Source organism: Cyrtonyx montezumae, unplaced genomic scaffold, assembly GCF_038088225.1.
Source record: "Cyrtonyx montezumae isolate F1298 unplaced genomic scaffold, pur_monq_1.0 scaffold_19, whole genome shotgun sequence".
In the NCBI taxonomy this organism is placed as follows: Eukaryota; Metazoa; Chordata; class Aves; order Galliformes; family Odontophoridae; genus Cyrtonyx; species Cyrtonyx montezumae.
This window is the reverse complement of record NW_027071925.1, coordinates 5,385,139-5,400,498: the sequence shown is the minus strand read 5'-3', so window position 1 is coordinate 5,400,498 and position 15,360 is coordinate 5,385,139. Positions and strand designations below refer to the sequence as shown.

The window sequence follows — 15,360 nt, the reverse complement described above, 5'->3', positions numbered from 1 at the left end:
CATTGATGCTGGCCATCTGCATGCGAAAAAGCAAACATATAAATAAAAATTGCTGTGAATGGCAGAAAACGATGCTGGAGAATGCTCCCACTGGCTTGGCTCTTCCTTAGCCCTGGAAGCTGAGCTGTTCTGCAGCCAAGCACGGCCCGAGCCAGCTTGAATCCCACCTCCGCACCCGGTGTGCAGGCTGGGCTGCAAACCCTCTCCCACCCACATCTGTGGGAACAAGAGAGAGGCTGTATGCTTGCAGTCTTGAAAAATTATTAATAAAACTGTCAATCAGTTGGTTGGAGGGCTTTTTTTAAATTATTATTATTATTATTATACTGTTTTGAATGGCACAAACCCTCCAGTATTGCAAAAACCTGTTGAATGCAGATCTGCAAATGGTGGAGCTTGTTTTCTGCAGAGTCTCACCCTCAGTGGGCACCTAAGAAGCTGCTGGCAGCCAGCACCAGGGCAGACCCCACACCACATCTCCCACATGCATGCAGCAGCTCTCACTCACCCCCACACCATTTGCTGGACCTTAACAACTCAAGACGAGCCAAGGAGGTGCACTGGGTGCCCAAGCTAAAAGCTGCCACATGGGAAAACACAACCTAAGCTTCTCGTGCTCTTGCCTGTACTTCCAAAGGACAGTTGAGCAGTTTTGCTCTGCATCATAGAATCAGACAATCATAGAATTATTACAATTGGAAAAGACCTCAATGATCCCCAAGCCCTGCCCTGACCCACCCCACCATGCCCACTGACCATGTCCCCCAGTGCCATACCTCCACAGCTCTGTAACACCTCCAGGGGTGGTGACATGGCTCTGTCAGTCTGAGAACTTCCTTTTCGGGACCCACAGACACTTTGGGTGGTTTTGTGCCTGTCTGGGAGAGGACAGAGCTCCTGAAGAGTGGAGCTCTGTGATGGAAGGTGGTCTGGGAGAGGGTGGGAGCCAGTGGAGGTGGTGGCTGTAAAAGGGACACGGAAAGGGACATGGTGGGGATGGATTGGAATTGGACTTGATGATCTTAGAGGTCTTTTCCAACCTTAATGATATTATGTTCATACCAAACCCCTCTACTGCAAGCAAACCCTACTGTTCACCCTGCAGCTATCTGCAGACCTCATTCATGCAATTCATCCTCTTAATAATAATAATAATAAAAACAATAATAATCATAATCATAAAAAGACAGGTGGCACACCCTTAACTGGAGATGTTTTCATAGTGGTTAAACACCTGCCTGGAGCAAAGCTGAAAGTTCAGGAGGAAGGGATTTAGGAGCTGAACTCCAAATTTCACAACTGGTCCCATGTATAAATAGGGACTTGCCCAGAGTCCCACGTTCATGAGTTTGAAGTCAGATCTTGATCTGAATTTGGTGGCTTGGGCCAGTTTCAAGAATCACAAATTACCTCCACTTACTATTATTAATAATAATAAAGCGTTACTTTATGCAGGAGCTTTGAGGTTCATTGTGATATGCAGACAAGCAGTTAGAGCAGGGGCAAAGCATGCAGCTGGTGTGAGCAGGTGGGATTTGCATTGTCTGCAGCACCGGGGCCAAGCCCTACCTGCACCGAGGTCAGAACTGCCCCGCATTGCAGATCCACCACAAGCATTATGTCCAGGGTTAGGCTGCACATCTTCACACCCACAGACCCCTCTGTGCTCACCAGGAGCACACCCAGAAAAGCAAAGCTGCTGGCTGCAGAGCAGGCACAGAGCTCCAGGCTTTGCTGCTTTCCTTGCAATGCAAATCCTCCCCCATCATCTTCAGCTTGCACAGATGGGTCAGTGCTAGCAGACCAGCTGTCTGCAGGCTGAGACCACCTCACCAACGATCCTGTTCCTCAATCATATTTGCAAACAAGTGCTCATTTCCTGCTTGCCGTGTGAGCTCATGGGCACTTTGTCCCTTTAAATCATTGCCCTCAGCCACCAGTGCAAAACACTGAGCAGCACTCGCTGCAGGTGCTCAATGCCATCAGATTCAAGGAGTGGATAATTAGTATTGAAAGGTGTGATTGCAGCCAAGCAGGCCGGCTAATCAGCTACTGATTTTGCCCTAATGTCCTAGATCACTTAGAAATCTAATCTGGAGGTGGTGGGAGGGACAGGGGAGCAGTAACTGGAATTACTGTGGAAATGCAGTATCCCTTTCTAAACACTGCACAATTAGAGTGGTGACTTGGTTACCTCCATATTCATCCAGCCAAGGCCATGTTCACAAACACAGGGGACATTGGATGCATTTTTAGTCCAGTCCCTCTGCATCAGGTGAAACAGAGATCTGCCATCTCAGGGTATTGGCAGTTGGGCTGGAGAAAAGATTCTGCATCACTTTGATATCTCTGCCTCACTTAAATCATAATATGTAAATTGCAGCACCAACACAGACCTGTCCCACCTGCGTGCACATGGCTGCACCAAACCCATCCCACTGAGAACATGGAATCAGAGAATCACGTGGAAAGAGAAGGAAATAGAGCAGAAGGAAACAGGAGGATACACCGTGGAATTATTTTATCACAAATCACCAGCTCTGTGCATTTTGGGAGGTCGTAGAGTGGCCGTGTGAGAGCAGCTTTCCCCTGAACATGGCACAAGGAGGGCACGGGCACTTCAGCAAAGTGCTGTGCATTCTCTCAGCCAAGCTCTTTGTCCCAACTCAGCAAAGCCAGGCACAAGGTGTTCAAAGTGAATCAGCATCTGGAGCTGATGGGGTACTGTTTCCCCCAAAACAGTCCCAAAAATGCTGATATTTGACTCAAGAGCCATATCCAGGCAGAGGTGCCCTCCAGTCTCACACTCCCAGCTCTTGCTTTCACAAATGCTGTGTGACCAGTCAAACTGGATTGGATTTTCTTCAGGGGATTTTGTTCCTATCCCAAAATACAACCCTCCTACTGCAGCAATACAGAAGAAAAAAAATGTGGGCGTTATCTGTGTGGTTTCAGGTGCTCTGGGAGACCTCGGAGTTGTCACTTTATGTTAGGAAGGATTTGCTCTCCCAAAGAATGGTGCCGCACTGGCACAGCTTCCCCGGGGACTGGGGGGTCACCATCCCCAGAGGTATTCCAGAATCATGGGGATGTGGCACTGAGGGATGTGGTTATGGGCACAGTGGGGATGAGTTGAAGTAGGACTTGGGGATCTTGGAGGTCTTCAACGATTCTGTGATTCTCAGGGGCTGCAGCTCATTTCCAAGGGGCACACCTTGGTGTGATCTGGGGTGGATCTGGACCTGAAAGCCAAACTTGGGGCCACTTGAGGCAAACAATAAGCTCACAGCTAAGTACATGCCTGAACAAGTTGTGAGGGCAGCAGGGGACAAGAACTGCATCCCACAGCTTGGCCTCAACCCTGTGTGTTCTCTGAGGTCTCGTACAGAAGAAGCACTCATTGCCATTCTTTTTCTCAGCAACGTATTGCATCGTACCTCCACAAATTCCCAAAGAACCAATGCCTCTGACATTGTCAAATACTCACACCCACTTTCTTGCTCACCGTGAGCCCAGGCTGCAATGCACACCCCCGGGGCTGTGCGGGACCCAGGCAGCGGATCCAACCCTCCCTTTGTTCCCAAACTTGGCTCATTCACTCTTCTTCCCAACCCCCCCTCCCACTGGCTTTTCTTTTTCTTTTCCTCTCTTTTCTTTTCTTTTCTTTTCTTTTTTTTTTTAAATTTTTATTTTTTTAAGGTAACAATACATCCTTTCAGGCACTGCCAAAGCCCTACTCAAGCCCACTCCGATAAGACCTGGCAGAAAAGGTAACTGCCATCAACATTTTGCTGAATGTTAACTACCTGAGGACAGCCCGGGTGGGGGATCCCAACGGGCGGCTGCGAGCACCTGGGCTATGTTGGAAAACACCACATTAAAAGTCCTCTCCTTCCCGGATCCCCCCCCCGAATTCCCAGGACACACTCTCCAGCATAAGTGGTTGTAAAGGCAGCGCTGAGCCAGGACAGTGTGCTCCACTCGGAGGTATGTTTTCGTGATGCTTCTTTTGCGGCCTTTTCATTTACTCCGCTAAAATATTATTCTTCAGCCAGAGTTTATTTTGGATAAGTGCGGCGAGTCCAACTTGGAGCCCTAAATTCTCAATGGCGGGATCCAGAATTAAGGGTGAAAAAGACATAAGAATCCCCACCCCCCCAAAAAAATAAAAATAAAAATGGGGGATGTCTTCGGGTTGGGTCTCCCACACAGCGCTGCCATCGCGGGCTCTGTACAGCAGCGCTTTGTCTCTGTTCTGCAGGAGCACCTGTCTTCATCCCCTTCTTCAAAGTCAAAAATCGCTCCATGTGTTATGAGTAGGAACCCAGGATTACGATAAAGAGCGGTTTCAGACTGACAGCAAATTAAAGTGCAAGCCAAGGTATATATACACCATTCGGAGACGTATTTATAAGAGGTTTTTTCTCCTAAAACCAGAAAATATAATGATATTCTGTCATGGAGTCTGAGACCTTCTGTGTTATTATTAAGACATAGCAAACATTTCTAGGTAAAAAACTGCGAGCTGGATGGCGTTCTTCTCAGAATAAGCTTTCCCCACTTAGCAGCAGGATGAATTTTTTCTCGTGTTCGTGCAAAAAAAGTATGTTTTTTTGCCAAGCTAAATGGCCAGTGCATATTTCTAATCTGTCACAGATAGGAGAGACAGGTAGACAGAAAAACCAGCGCTCCCTGCCCTCCCCACTGCTGTTTTTCTATCGTAGCCTGCTTCGCTGTAATAATTTTAATGTGATGAGTGTTATGCTGTGTTTTCTTTTAACTGTAAGCTACGGCCCTTCCTTCGGGTTTGGAACGCGAATAAAGCAAATGAAAACAGAAGGAAAATGGAATAAATTATCAGCGTTGAACAAAAGCAAATTCAACAAAGTAATTGCTGTTTATGGAGTAAATGGTGATGCCGAGATAAATCGGCATGGCACGGCAGGGCACAGCCTGCTCCTCGCTCCAGCCCTGGGACAGGTATTAAAAACCAGTGCTGGATTTGGTGCCTTGGGGGCAGCCCTGCATATCCCACCCTGACCCTTTGGCACTACTATTATTCAGGGAAACTCCTTTAATTATCAGCACGGGGCATAGCAGGGAGGAAACAGGCAAAGGAGAAGGTCCCAGGGCTGCGTGCATCCTGCCAGCCCCACAAGCAGCTTCAAAATGCCTTCAGATGGGTTTCCCATTGGGAAAGGAGCCCATGAGCTGCCCAGTGCCATGTCCCCCTCTTCCAGGACACAGCACCCTCAGCACCAACGGGGAATGTTCAGTGTGAGGTTAGCAAAATGCTCGCTGCTTGCTCCTGCCCCTCACTGCTGGAGGGACATGGGCACATCCAACGGGGCAAGCACATGCCCCAAACCCCTGAAAAAAAAAAAAACCTGGAACCTGGTGTCTCCATCCCAAAGGCAGAGCAGGGGGGGACCGGCGATGGGCACGAAACCACCGGGGAAGGAGAGCGTGGTGTCCCCAGCCTGCCCATGGGGAACCGCAATGCGAGCGGAAAAAAGGGGAAACTCATCGAAATTCTTAGACATGGCCAAAGATTTATGTTATATGTGAAATAAAATATTTATATAGTGCTCAGGCACACAGCTACGCACTTGGCATAGGAGAGGAACAGCAAGACACAGACGTATTTTCGGTATATGCGAGTGCATGCATACGTGAGTCTGTGTTTAGATAGATACATATATATAAAACAAATCCCTGTTTATTGCTCAGCAGAGAAAACTGCCATTTTTGTACATAAATAACCCCAATGCAAATAAACTCCCCACCCTGAGCAAACTCAGCGCGATCCCGTCGCAGATTTCTCTATTTTTCAAATAAATCATCGTTCCACCCGAACATGGACCTGGCAGCTAAGGTTTCCAAATCACTCAGGAGCGGCGCTGGGATGGGAGCTGGAAGCAGCCCAAACAAACAACTTTACAAGTTCCAGAAGCCGGGTGCCCCCATCCCCACCTCCCCCTCTTTTCTCTCCTTTCAGGAGGGGTGGGCACTGGCCCATAGGAAACCAGTGACCCAGGGACATCTGCAAGCGATTAGGACGCAGACTTCAGGTAGCTCCCAGAAACACGTGCTGTCCACATTACACCCTCCAAGTATATTTCCACAACTTTACTTCTCCAAATAAACAGTCGGGCTCTCCCTGCATTAGCAAGGAGCTGCACAAACAGGTAGAGAGAATGGCAGTTTTATTCCCCCTTCCAATTCTGATGGATTTCTTGTAAGCTGTTGCCGGGCTGCGTAATTTGAACTATTGCTTGGAAAACATAATAGGGCCGGTTTAAAATTACTGCCATGTATTTATCTGTATGTGACTATGAAACATCGTGTACGATTTGCACACCGCGTTAGTGAACAGCCGCTGACGGGAGCGAGCAGTGCTGAGCTCAAATAAACCTAAAAAATAGATGCATTAACCAGAATCCACCAGAATCTATAGCAGGGCTGGGAGATTTCCTTTTAGTTTATATAATCGAGTTTTCTGTCTTTCAAAGCAAACTTTCTTTTAACTGCTTTAAGGGAGGGGGTCTTGGGGATGCCACGCTGAGGCCACCGTGTCTCTGTGGCCGTGGATGGATCCCAGGAGGATGCTGAGCACAGGCAGAGCTGTGACAGGGGCTGTGGTGTGGGACACCGCTCCTTTACAGGAAGAAAAGAGAAAAACAGAGGGAGAAGACAACACTGATCGCTCGTAGCCAACATTTGCTCAGGGTCATGTGTCCTTTATAGAGAACTCGGTGTTGCTATAAATGAAAACCGCACCTTTTGTCCTCGTTATACCTGAGCTTTGCTTCTGGCTTTGATCACTTCACCCAAAGTCATTCAAACCAGACTGAGTTATCTCAGCATCCCATTGCAGATCTCACACAGCGCTGCAGGGGAGGATGGGGGCAGATGGGTCCCCCCCCTGAGGCCAGAACCCCCTCAGATGGGCATCAGCCACACAGAGACCATGGCTGGGGCACAGTCACACCTCTCAGAGCCCCAAAACATGGCAAACCCGCAGCATCCAACAGGAACACCTGACTGAGGCCGAAAGCTTGCATGCAAGGTATAGGAGCATCTTGGGTGAAAATAGTAATAGTAATAATAATTAATAATAATAATAATAATAATAAACACGATCTTCTTTCTCTACAAGGAGAAACGCTCAATGTGGAGTGAAACTTCTGCGTGTTTCCATTCCCCTTTAACCAAGCCTGATAAATTTTCCATTTGCTGCCTCTTGTGAAGCCTCGAGCCAAAGCGCTGCGAGCAAATAAATAAATAAGCAAGGAACGCATCGCTTTCATCTCCAGAAATGAGCACTTGAGAGGCACACATTTGTGCACAGTGCTTTCCGGCTGCAGCAGAAGGAGCAGAACACCACAGTGGGGTTCTGCGTGCTTACACGGGAGCCGAGGAGCGTTAACCTCATCCCGCTCTGCCCTGTGCTCAGCTCTGGGCTCCAGAAAGATGGAAGAAATCCCCACTTTCCCCTTCCTTTTCTCAGATTCTCACACTTCGAGAGGAAAAAGCCTTTCTGTGATCCAAAAGCCCACAGTGCCTTCACTGCTTTCCCCGGGGCTCAGCTCGGTGCTGCTGATTGCAGGACCTGGGCCCGGTACTGTCACATCACCGGGGTGCTTTGGTGAGAGGTAAACGTCGGCACTACTTAAAGCAGAGATGGCATTCTCGGCCATGAATTATCAGTGCCATAAAAGCAAATATCTTCAGACACTCAGTGCACCATCCACACCAAGAAGGGGAAAACTGACCCGAGCTGCAGCACACCCAAACTCAGTCCAGCATTCAATCACAGCACAGAGCTGTTCGCAGCTCAGCCCCGAGCAGCTGTGCGTTCCTGGGACAGATCTCTAAACAGTGAAAACAATAATGCAAACGCGCAATGTCAAGCACAATTCTGAGCTACGCCTGCAAAATGAATTGATAATTTCGCCCCCAATTGGCTCAAGCCCTTCGCTTGTTACGGTGATCTCCTGATGAAGACACCCCAAACTGTGCCTGAGAAATTCTTGGGAATTTAAAAGCTCAGTGAGTGTACTGCCAAAGTGACATCAGGCAGGGCTGTGCAGCCCACCCATGGCCAGGGGATGTGTCCCACCCCCCCACACACACACCACCACCTCCACCTACCTGCAGCTTTTGCAGTGGGAAAGAAATATTTGTTGCTTTGCTCAGTAATAGATCAATAACACGTACTGAGGAGCTGTTCTGTGCAGGGTGGGGTGCTGCAGAACCCCCCTTTTAAATCAAGTGTCTCAGTGAGAAGAGAAAGGCTTTTATAGGGGACAGCAATAATTACACTGCAATGAAGTGCAGCTGAAAGCCTCCCCAGAGCACAGCAGCATCCCTTCAGGCCGCTTCCACGGCACTGCCATATCTGGCACTGCGTTTTGTGCCATCACGCAATGGGCAATGCAGTTTCGATACGAAGAGGCACTGGTGTATCCAGGCTACCTGTTCTTAGGGACTGCCACGACAACTCAAATCTTGCAGAGGGGCTGGGTGACATCACCACCAACCCTATGAGGTCAGAACAGCCCGGTGACACCACCACCACCCCACGACACCAGTGTCCGTCACACCTGCAGGCTTTGGGCAGCAGCAATTCTAGCACAGTGAGGTCAACGACGCCCCACAACCATCACTTGCAAAACAAAGCTCATTCTGAAGCAAGAGCAAAACCCAACAGCTCTGTTGTACACTTTACTATTGGTAAGGATGCAGAGAAACTCTCTCTGCACGCCCGCACGGCTGCTGCTGTTCCCTTTTTGCTACTAAATCTGCTGCCTCGCTCTCTGCCCAGAGCCTCGCAGGGTTCGTTGCCTAAAATCCAGTGATTTGATTTAACACGAGGGAGGAAAACCATATAATGAGGTCTGTAATCCGTGGGCTTCTTGTTAAAAATCCTTCCCGATATCTGAGCTCACCGCTCATGATAAAACAATGTTAATTCTTCAAAAAGAAAAGGGAACTTCCATCCTGAACTGTGAGCAGCTCGCCACTACCAAGGGCGCTCGTAACGAAGCAACGTGACTGTGATTAATCAGCTCTCCCCAATTGCCCGAGCAGCACACGGGGCAGGAATTAAAAACAGTTAATTCCGAAATTATAAAATTACATATGACAACAGAGCTGGAAAGCTCCTCTACGTTTCACTTTTGTTTATTGCTCAGACTTGTCCAACTGCTTTCTTTTGTTAAAGCAGATCCTTTGGTAAGGAAGAGGCGGCGGCACTTTCAGCGGACGGACTTTCGGAATGAGAAACGCTCTCATTCTGACCCTTTTTCGCTCAATCAAAGCTGGGTTTTGGCGTTTATCTCTGCCCATCGGCAGCAAAAGCCGCGGAGCAATCTGTTGTCACCGCGTTTTTCGGCTCCAGGCACGCTGCTGGTTAGGGTTTTGCAGCCCAGCTCCAGCTGCGGGCTCGGAGCGCTCTCCTTCCCGAGCAATCCGGGATGCTCCCACCACAAACACACACAGCGAAGGAGAGCGGACGGGCTCGGCTCCGCTCACGCACTCACTTAGAGCTGAAATAGGCAAAGATTTCTCAATCCTCCCCTTGAACGTTTGCTATGAGGTTACTTTTGTAAAACGACGATGCAGAACTACAGCACATCTTCTCTGGGACACACGCAGCAAAGCAACGATGCGGAGCACTATGAAACGCTCCTCTGTGCTGCACGGGAGCGTAAGAAACCCCAAAACTCCTGAAGGAAACCCACCCCAGCGCCCACGCTCCGTCCCTGCTCCTGCAGACAAAGGTCTGGAAATAGGACAGCACTTACCTTCCAGCTCCCCCACAGATAACTACTCCCCCACAGTTCGCAAGCAAAAAAAGTCACGGGGAAAGATAGCAAAAGACAAGCAGGGTGCACGGAGGGATTGCCTGCAGATGCGTTTATTCTGAGCTCCTTCCCCCGCTGCCTTTTGCTTTTTTTTTTTTTCCCCCTTTTTTTTTTAACATTTTTTTCCCTTTTTTTTTTAACTTTTTTTTTTACTTTTTTTTTTTTTTTACTTTTTTTTTTTTTTTTTTCCTCACGTGCCGCTTCCAGCACTTCGGAAATCCCCTTACGGACGCAGCAGGGCAGCGGGAATGAGGGATGAGTACCACCACCGGCTGAGCCGGCTCCTGCCCTGAAGGACAAAGGCTGCGAACGGCAGCGGCGTTAACGAAGCCCCCCCCCCCCCCCCCCAGCGCTACAGCTCGGGCTGATACCAAAACCTTGCGTGGGGTGCACCGAGAGCCACCGCTGCCCCGAGTGGGTCTGACGGGAGCTCCCCGCAGCTCTCCGCGCCCGTCTGCGCCGCTGCCCATCGCCAACCCCTCCCTGACACCCAGCGAGGCGAGTCCTGCGCTACGCTCCGTCCAGGTAACAGCTCCTCTCCCCCTCCAGCATCCCGAGTCGACTCGCGTGTCGTACATAAAGCAACACCGCTGTATTTCAACAGACACATAACCCAGAGAGCTCCGGCTCTCGTTTGTGTGCAACGGAGACATAACCCCCAACAGCTCCGGCGCACAGTTGTTCGCTTTCTGCTGTTCGGTTCCGACGATGAGAGTTGGGAAAACTTTATCCGAGGGGGATGAGCACCTTTGTCTCGCGTGGAGCCGGTACGCGGGCAAGGGCCGAGGCGGGGAGGAACACTATAGGAAATATATATATATTTATATATATATATATATATATGTATATGTATATATATATTTGATACGCATGTATATAAATAATAATAAAATAAAATAAAAATAAAAAAAATAAAATAAAACAAAATAAAATAAAATAAATAAAAATAAAATAAAATAAAATAAAAATAAATGAAAATAGAAAATAAAACAAAACAAAATAAAATAAAATAAATAAAAATAAAACACAATAAAATAAAAGGAGTTTCCGTCCTTAAAAACAAACAAACGGACTGGGAGACTTTTGATTAAAACGAAACAAAACAAAGAGCATTTCGGGCGCTCCCCGCACCCCGCGCTGCCCCACGCACGGCCGCAGTGGGGGCGGCGCCGCGCAAGGTTCGCGCCCTTCCCCCCCCCCTCCCCCGCGCGGCCCCGCGCCGTTCCTGGGCCTTTGGCGCCCCCTCCGGACGGCGGCGCGCACCGCCCGCGTCTCGGGGCCGAGCTCGGACCGCTCCGCGCTCATCCGCGGGAACCCCTCCGGCACGCAGCGCACGGAGCTCGGCGGCGCCCGGGAAGCCCGAAGCCGCCTCGGGGCGGAGCGAAGCGAAACGAAGCGGTGCGGTCCCCACCGCCCCGCCCGGAGCTCCCGCAACTATCACGCTGCCCCCAACCCCCCACCCCCCCCCCCCGCCCTCTCCCGCTTTGCGCGGCGCCGCGCGGAGTTGCGCGCCCGCCTGCCCCGCCCCTCGGCGGCGCCTCAACCAATCGCGTGCGCGCCAGCCCCCGGGGGCCGGGCTCCCATTGGCGGAGCGCTGCCGAGCCGAAATCGCCACAGAGAGTATTTATTCCCGCGGCGCGGAGCGGGCCGCAGAGCCGCGCTGCAGAGCCGCGGGGCGCGCCCGGCCCCACGCCGCCACCCACGGCCCCGCGCCCGTGCTTTCCTCTCCTTCGGCTTGCAAAAGTTCGTCCCTCTCCGCCGCTCTTCCTTCTGACTTTGGGTTTGGAGGAGTTGGGAAAGAAAGAACGTTCAAAACTTTTTTTTTTTCTTTGCAAACTTTTCCAGCTCCTTCCCGAGTCTCGCCGCCGGGCTGCGCGCCGGTGGGGTCTCCATCTCTCCCCGGTTTTACTTTTTCTTATATACATATATATATATTTTTTTAACCCTTCCCTGCCCCTCAGGCGCCCCGGTTATTTTTTCTTTTCTTTCCATTTTTTTCTTTTTTTTTTTTTTTTCTTCCCCTGGTTCCCCCCTCTGCCACTTTCTCGCATGAATCTCCTAGACCCCTTCATGAAAATGACAGAAGAACAGGACAAATGCATCTCCGACGCCCCCAGCCCCACCATGTCGGATGACTCCGCCGGGTCCCCCTGCCCCTCCGGATCCGGCTCGGACACGGAGAACACCCGACCCCAAGAGAACACCTTCCCCAAAGGGGACCCGGACCTGAAGAAAGAGAGCGACGAGGACAAATTCCCCGTGTGCATCCGCGAGGCGGTGAGCCAGGTGCTCAAGGGCTACGACTGGACCCTGGTGCCCATGCCCGTGCGGGTGAACGGATCCAGCAAGAACAAACCCCATGTGAAACGCCCCATGAATGCCTTCATGGTGTGGGCCCAGGCGGCTCGAAGGAAGCTGGCTGACCAGTACCCACATCTGCACAACGCCGAGCTCAGCAAGACGCTGGGCAAGCTTTGGAGGTGAGCGTGGGGCTGGGAGCGATGCCCTGGGGTCAGTTGGGGTGGGAGGGGGGGGGGATGCTGGGTGGAGGGAGATGCAGCCTGCTAAGTTTACTCGGCAAAACTTTGTTGTGACGGCACGAGGAAGGGAGAGGAAAATGAGGGAGAGGATGGTTGGAAGCCTGGAAAAGTTGCTGCAGAGTTTTGCACGCGCTGGCAAAGTTGTTCGGCGGAATAGGAGGGGGGAAGCAGGGAAAGGAGAAGGGAAAAGCAGGGCAAGGAGAACCCTGGGGCTGCCCTCTGCTCCTGGAAAGGGTTTTATTCTGCTTGAGCCCTGCCCTGCGCCTGCTGGGGCCCCGCAGCCGGGGGAGCGCTTGATGATGTGCAGGGGAAGCAATGGGCCTAGATTGCATCAGCTCTGTGCAGAACGAGGGGAGGGGGTGAAAACTGCCAACCCCTGTGGGGGTGCCTGGGGTGGGTGCCCTCTGCCTTCCAAAAGAAGGCAGGGAGGGGTGAAAACCAGAAGGCAAGTGAGTCACCTGGCTGCCTCTGAGTGTGACTGCAGAAAGGGGGGGGAGGATGTGTAGAGGGGAATCCTGAATTCACAGCAGGAGGAGAAAGTGGTGAGCAACTTTGGTCCTGGCAGCAGGCAGAAGAGCCATCACCCAGGGATGGGGGAGGGCGGGGGTCTGGGGAGCATTGGTGAGCTCACTGCTCCCGTTTGGCCATCAAAATGTGGGGTGACAAGCAGTGTGTGCCCCAAAGTGGGGGTTCAGTGCTGGAGTAGGGGGTTTTGCATGCCTGTTTGTGGAGACTGGGAGAGGTTTGGGGCTGATGTTAATGCTGGAGTGTAGGGAAACACTTGGGCCTTCCCGTCGTGAGCTGCAGTTGACCCCTCACCCTGTAACCCCCCTCCCCACCCCTCCCCATCCTCCCCAGGCTGCTGAACGAGAGTGAGAAACGTCCCTTCGTGGAGGAGGCCGAGCGGCTGCGGGTGCAGCACAAGAAGGACCACCCCGACTACAAGTACCAGCCACGCAGGAGGAAGTCAGTGAAGAACGGGCAGTCAGAGCAGGAGGAGGGCACCGAGCAGACCCACATCTCCCCCAACGCCATCTTCAAGGCGCTGCAGGCGGACTCCCCGCAGTCATCCTCCAGCATCAGCGAGGTGCACTCCCCCGGGGAGCACTCGGGTAGGTGTCACACCCCACAGCCAGCTCTGGGGTCAGCAAAGCAGGCTGAGATGGGGGGCTGGTATGGGGGAAATAGGGAAAGTAAGGGGAAATGCGGAGCTGTGAATACAGTGAGGAGGGGCCCACCAGCTTTGCCCATAGCAGTGCCACAAGTGCTGGCCCACGTGTGCAGCCCCTGGGGCCGCTTTCACCCTGCTCTGTCCATGAGAAATGTGAAACTGATTCTTCTTTTTTTTTTTAAGTAAGCAAATGTGCTTCTACAAAAAAAAAAACCTAAAAGAAAAAAAAAAAAAGGAAGAAAGGTGTCCCCACTCTCACAGCTCACTTCCTAAGGCACGGGCAACTTTACTTGGTACAACAGATGGGCACCCGTGTAGTGTCAGAATTCTCATTCCTTGCACCTGAAGACATTTGGGTTCCCCTATGCATCTGACCTCCCCCAAGCAAGCCTTAGGGATGAGGTTAACGATTAACATCATTATCACGTTGGGTGTGAGGTGCCTGGTGCGATCCCCCCCATCACGCTCATGCCCTCTCCTTCCCTTGCAGGGCAGTCACAGGGTCCCCCCACGCCCCCCACCACCCCCAAGACGGACGCACAGCAGCCGGGCAAGCAGGACCTGAAGCGCGAGGGCCGCCCTTTGGCGGAAGGCGGTCGCCAACCTCCCCACATCGATTTCCGAGACGTGGACATCGGCGAGCTGAGCAGCGACGTCATCTCCAACATCGAAACCTTCGACGTCAACGAGTTCGACCAATACCTGCCCCCCAACGGCCACCCGGGGGTCCCGGCCACCCACGGCCAGGTCACCACCTACAGCGGTACCTACGGCATCAGCAGCTCGGCCAGCTCCCCTGCAGGCGCAGGGCACGCCTGGATGGCCAAGCAGCAGCCGCAGCCCCCACAGCCCCCGGCGCAGCCCCCGGCACAGCACACACTGCCGGCACTGAGCGCTGAGCAGGGTCCGGCTCAGCAGCGGCCACACATCAAAACAGAGCAGCTGAGCCCCAGCCACTACAGCGAGCAGCAGCAGCACTCCCCGCAGCAGCAGCAGCAGCAGCAGCAGCTGGGCTACGGCTCCTTCAACCTGCAGCACTACGGCTCCTCGTACCCCCCCATCACCCGCTCGCAGTACGATTACACCGAGCACCAGAACTCCGGCTCCTACTACAGCCACGCCGCGGGGCAGAGCGGGGGGCTCTACTCCACCTTCACCTACATGAACCCCACGCAGCGCCCCATGTACACCCCCATCGCAGACACGTCGGGCGTGCCCTCCATCCCTCAGACCCACAGCCCGCAGCACTGGGAACAGCCCGTCTACACGCAGCTCACCCGGCCCTGAAGCCACGTGAAAAATAATGAAATAAATAAACGAACAAACCAATCAGAAAGAAAAGAGGGAGGAGGAAAAGAAAGAAAAAAAAGAAAAAAAAGGAAGAAAGAAAAAAAAAAAAGCAAAAAAAGATAAGTAAATAAATAAAAGGTAACAAAAAGCAGAGGACTTCCGGCAGGCTTTCCCTTCTTGCAAATCGAAATGATGATTTAAGAAGAAAATAATAATAATTGTTGAGAAATAAAACACGTTCAAGTTCATGCTGGGGAGCATCCATAGTGTCCAGAGCTCAGTGCTGGCCCCCCAAGGACCCAACTTGTGGGCACTGGGTGCAGGTGTCCTCCGTTTGCTGGACTTTGGTTACGAGTTGGGTTTCTTGAGGGTTTTTTGTTCTTTTTTTTTTAGCAGTAATTAAAAAAAAAAAAGGAAAAAAAATAAATGGGGGTGGGAGGGAGGGAGAAAAAGAGAAAGCTCAGTCCTCTGTGAGGAAATATTCTCTATT

At 51.6% G+C, this 15,360-nt stretch overlaps 1 protein-coding gene across 1 annotated transcript; it reads left to right on the top strand.

The window, feature by feature from the left end:
• The first annotated feature begins 11,902 nt into the window (after positions 1–11,902).
• SOX9 (SRY-box transcription factor 9) lies at positions 11,903–14,906 on the top strand. Its single transcript, XM_065735376.1, has 3 exons — positions 11,903–12,349; positions 13,268–13,521; positions 14,071–14,906. Exons 1-3 carry the CDS (start codon positions 11,919–11,921, stop codon positions 14,865–14,867), a joined length of 1,482 nt encoding a protein of 493 aa, XP_065591448.1. The 5' UTR covers positions 11,903–11,918; the 3' UTR covers positions 14,868–14,906.
• Positions 14,907–15,360: the final 454 nt, after the last annotated feature.

What these genes read in the sequence shown, in the direction of transcription:
- SOX9 (XM_065735376.1), top strand. Translation starts at nt 11,919, where the DNA reads ATGAATCTCCTAGACCCCTTCATGAAAATGACAGAAGAACAGGACAAA. An exon ending in ACGCTGGGCAAGCTTTGGAG is followed by an intron (nt 12,350 to 13,267) that starts GTGAGCGTGGGG and finishes CATCCTCCCCAG; the next exon opens with GCTGCTGAACGAGAGTGAGA. An exon ending in CTCCCCCGGGGAGCACTCGG is followed by an intron (nt 13,522 to 14,070) that starts GTAGGTGTCACA and finishes CTTCCCTTGCAG; the next exon opens with GGCAGTCACAGGGTCCCCCC.